The 4,906-nt window shown below is 51.9% G+C and overlaps 1 protein-coding gene across 1 annotated transcript; it reads left to right on the top strand.

The window, feature by feature from the left end:
- The first annotated feature begins 65 nt into the window (after positions 1–65).
- Positions 66–2,393, top strand: KCNA2 (potassium voltage-gated channel, shaker-related subfamily, member 2). Its single transcript, XM_010077204.1, has one exon. The coding sequence runs from the start codon at positions 146–148 to the stop codon at positions 1,643–1,645; it is 1,500 nt and encodes a 499-aa protein (XP_010075506.1). The 5' UTR covers positions 66–145; the 3' UTR covers positions 1,646–2,393.
- The last annotated feature ends 2,513 nt before the right edge of the window (positions 2,394–4,906 follow it).

Raw genomic sequence — 4,906 nt, 5'->3', positions numbered from 1 at the left:
TTAAATATCATCCCTTCGCCTTTTCATGAGACACTTCCAAACCTACGTACCTGTCCTTCTGCAGGATAGTAACCCTGCCCTGAATCCGCTCCCACCACCGGGCACTGGGAAGAGTTTAGCGTAAGGATTCCTTTTAAACCCCAATATGACAGTTGCTACCGGAGATCCTGCAGATGAAGCTGCAGCTCTTCCCGGTCACCCGCAGGACACGTATAACCCTGAGACCGACCATGAATGCTGCGAGAGGGTGGTCATTAACATTTCGGGGCTGCGCTTTGAGACACAGCTCAAGACATTAGCCCAGTTTCCAGAGACCTTACTAGGGGATCCTAAAAAAAGAATGAGATATTTCGACCCGCTCCGGAATGAGTATTTTTTTGACCGGAACAGACCCAGCTTCGATGCGATTTTGTACTATTACCAGTCCGGTGGGAGGTTGCGGAGGCCGGTTAACGTTCCCTTAGATATTTTCTCGGAAGAGATCCGTTTCTATGAACTGGGAGAAGAAGCGATGGAGATGTTTCGGGAGGATGAAGGCTACATCAAAGAAGAGGAAAGACCGTTGCCTGAGAACGAGTTTCAGAGACAAGTGTGGTTACTCTTTGAGTACCCCGAGAGCTCGGGCCCTGCCAGGATTATAGCTATTGTCTCCGTCATGGTGATTTTAATCTCCATCGTCAGTTTTTGCCTGGAAACGTTGCCCATTTTTCGGGATGAGAACGAAGACATGCATGGCAGTGGGCTGAGCCATCCCCCCTACTCCAACAGCAGCATGGGCTACCAGCAGTCCACCTCTTTCACAGACCCCTTCTTCATCGTGGAGACGCTTTGCATCATCTGGTTCTCCTTTGAGTTCTTGGTGAGGTTTTTCGCCTGCCCCAGCAAGGCTGGGTTTTTTACCAACATCATGAACATCATTGACATCGTAGCCATCATCCCCTATTTCATCACCTTGGGGACGGAGCTGGCCGAGAAGCCGGAGGATGGTCAGCAAGGCCAGCAAGCCATGTCCTTGGCCATTCTTCGAGTCATCCGGCTGGTCAGGGTCTTCAGGATCTTCAAGCTCTCCCGACACTCCAAGGGGCTGCAGATCCTGGGACAGACTCTCAAGGCCAGCATGCGGGAGCTGGGCCTCTTGATATTTTTCCTCTTCATCGGCGTCATCCTCTTCTCCAGCGCCGTCTACTTTGCCGAGGCCGACGAGAGCGAGTCCCAGTTCCCGAGCATCCCCGATGCCTTCTGGTGGGCCGTGGTTTCAATGACAACTGTTGGCTACGGAGACATGGTCCCCACGACCATCGGGGGGAAAATAGTGGGTTCCTTGTGTGCCATCGCTGGCGTATTAACGATTGCCTTACCGGTGCCCGTCATAGTGTCTAACTTCAATTACTTCTACCACCGGGAGACGGAGGGAGAGGAGCAGGCTCAATATTTGCAAGTAACCAGCTGCCCAAAGATCCCCTCTTCCCCTGACCTAAAGAAAAGCAGAAGTGCCTCTACTATTAGTAAGTCTGATTATATGGAGATTCAGGAAGGCGTAAATAATAGCAATGAGGATTTTAGGGAGGAGAACTTGAAGACAGCCAATTGCACCCTAGCTAACACAAACTATGTGAATATCACCAAAATGCTAACCGATGTCTAGTCGCTAAAAATCTAGTTCCGTATTTAAAGCTGAAGTGGAACAATTGCAGATATCGAGTGCTGCTCTGCATTGTAGTTAACACAGTATTTTCTACGGTGTATATTTGGTTCTGCATGGGAAGCAATAGCTGTGTAAGTGACTTTTAACCTTTGATTTCCACACTGAATAAGGAAAAAAAAACAAACCCAACCCAACCATTTCGTTTCCCTTCTCCCATCCCAAGCTTGTGGGTTTCCAAAGGGACGGAGCGGTTGGGCATTTCGAGTGACGGGATGGGGATACAAGGTGCAGCTCCGGGTTATCCCAGGGTACCACGAACATCGCTCCCTGTCCCATGGAGCTGGGTGACAGCCAGCTCCCAGGCGTGGAGAACGGCTGGGAAAGGTCAGGCAGAGCTTAACGAAGGGAAGATGCAGTCGTTGTGTCCGGATTGCTGGAAGGCTCAGGTTTCCGCCCCGGGAGTGCCAAGTGCGAACGCATCACCCAGGCTCGTGTTTCATAACGGCAAATGCTGCATGCTGCAATAGTTTCAGCCACTGCAGTATGCCAGTGTGAGGCCCAGGGGAGGGATAATTAGTATGACGGCACATTATTTATTAAGTCTTAAATTTTCTATGCTAGGCATCGGAAGGGACAAGTAAATAAATCAAGCGCTTGGATTTTATTGATTTCTTTAGATGACACTTCCATCACCAATATTTCCAGGATCACCAAAGACACCTCCACTGACACATTGAAAATGAGTTGGAAAAAAGCATCTTTTTTTATATCTATGTATAAAACTGGAGCAACTCTGCTGTGGCCTATAATATATTGATACTGCAGTGAAAATTAACCAGTAATACAGTACAGCTGCATGGATAGTTGTTGCATGAATCTGAATATTTAATACACACACAAATATATATTTTCTTAGTAGGCTATACAGTATTCATGTTTATAGTGTTTATAGATTCTCCGGTGGCTTGAAGGAGATTCATGGAAGTTAAAAAAATCTCCGTTGTATTGAAAAACCGGATGGGGAAGGCATGTGCTGACAACAGTTTGATAGATAACACGGCAAAGCCCGAGTGTCCGAGCATCCAGACGCGAGAGCCGACTAACGCGAGCCAGGGAAGGTGAGCTGAAAGTTAAACACCTGCGCTCATTATGGGGCGAGTAATTAGTCATTAATCTTGGTGTCACGAGCAGAAACCACGGTGGATCAGAGAGGGCAGGAGGAGCAGGTGGAATCGCAGGGACCAGCTCTCCGGACTTGTTTGTTCAGCAGTTTTCAGCCGTTTCCCATACAATTACCGCATGTGTGTGTATAGATATTTAGAGAGCGACTATAGGGCCAAATCCTCAGCAAACAGGAGCGCTCAGGGCATTAGGAACTTTTCCCAGCTCGGGGGTGCTGGAATGGTGGGATGTGGGCTGGAGCGGGGTGACCTGCCCCAGGGAACCCATGGGATCACCAGGGCTGGGTGAGTTTTGGGCTGGAAAACACCTTTTCAAGCACGTAGAGCCTCAGGGCTGGTGGTTTATCACCTTATGGTGCAGAGGGCACGTGCCGAGGCTGGGCTGGACCCGAGCTCACTCCTTGGAGCCTTTGCTTTGCCTTCTTGCAGGATTTTTAGGAGGGGCAAGTCGAGGTGCAGAGCCCCTGAGGTTATCTCTGCTTCTTCTTCGTCACCGGTGATATTTGGGGATAAGTAGGAGCTGTGGGTCCAGGGGGATCTCATCTGCTTCCCCCATCCCCGTGGGGATTTTCTTGCCTTTCCTCCCCATTGCCGACAATCCCCGGGGACTGGCACCCCGCTGCTCCGCCAGGTCACAGCAGAGGGATGCAAACCTCTTCTGAGATCGCGGTCCAGCAAAGGCTCCCCGGGGTGCGGGAGGGGGTTTAGCCTGTTGGGGTGAATTTGGGCTGAACTGGGGCAAATTGGGGTGCAGGGTGGGCAGAAGGAGGGCACGCCGCTGCAGAGCGGGCGAGGAAGGTCCATCAGACCCTTCCTGAGCACAGAGAGGAAACCCAGACTAATAACAACAAAATAAACGGTGCTAGCGTATTCTACAGCAATGGTTCCAAATGCTGCTTTCGGGCCGGATCCGTCTCTCGTGCTCTGCTTGGCCAGGTGGCATCGCTCCTCATTTTCATTGGATTGATTGATTGAGGCCTGGCTCTAATTACCAAGTGTCCATGGTTAGTGCACGAGAGTCCTGGCTTCTGCTTGGACCAGCAGCATCCATGCGTTGGGTCTCAGAGGTGCTCAGCACCGTGCAGCATGGGACCCCGGCCTGTCTTTAATTACATCTCGTTATCTGAGGAGCCCTCTCCTTCCTCTCTGCTGCTGCCTGTTAACACCTTCAACACTCACAAAAAGCAGCAATTCAACCAAAAGCAATAAATCTCTGCTTCTGAAACCCATCCTGGGGAATGGGGTGGGGCTGGTGTGAGCTGTTGGCTCGGGCATGATTTCCAGGGTGGCTGGCCAGCTGCCATCGATCCGGCTCATGGTGGGTCCATGGGGATATGAGCTTGCATGGGGAAGCTGCCTGATACCCCGGGGTGCTGCCTGCCCACCCATGGGTGCCCCTCACACTGGGTGATCCCATCCCTGGGGTGTGGGAAGGCACCGAGGCCAGGGGTGGGTTGCTGCAGGATTTTTGGGAGGATGCTGGTGCTCAGTGAGGCTTTGCAAGGTGTCCGGTTGTTTAATGCCTGTGGACTTCGGATGAGTTTGGGGGAGCATCCACCAAAGAATTGGGTGTGTCTTGGGAGCAGGAGTGCTGTTGTGGTTTGGTAAGGAGGAGGATCATGGATTTTTTTTTGGGGAAGTGTTGTTTTGGTTGTGGTGTCCCCATGGGCTTTTTGAGGCCAGGCAGGAGGGGAGAGCGGGGCTGGGAGCAGGATCAGGAGCATCCAAACCCACTCACCCAGCTGGGGGGTCCTGGCTGCCTCGAGAAGCCTCAGAACCTCATCATAGGGATGAACGGGGCCAAAGAGCAAGTTCCTCCTGCCATCACTGGTGTGAGCTGATGTCCGGCCCCGTGGAGGGGTTGGCATGGCCGGTCCCTTCCTTGGGATGGATCCTGCTCCTCTTGCCTTGACCCAGGCAGATGTTCCTGGGGAAGACGAACGCTGGTGGGAGAGCATCTCTGGGCACTGTGTTTGGGAAATAGGGAATGCGCCTGGATAAGCACTGGGGTGGTTGGTTCAGGGTGAAACAGGTCCGTGGGGGCTGTGGCTGGGAGCGATCTGTCAGGCTGCACGAAGCA

The sequence above is a fragment of the Pterocles gutturalis genome, unplaced genomic scaffold, assembly GCF_000699245.1.
Source record: "Pterocles gutturalis isolate BGI_N339 unplaced genomic scaffold, ASM69924v1 scaffold27138, whole genome shotgun sequence".
NCBI lineage: Eukaryota > Metazoa > Chordata > Aves > Pterocliformes > Pteroclidae > Pterocles > Pterocles gutturalis.
This window is presented reverse-complemented; position numbering and strand designations above follow the sequence as displayed.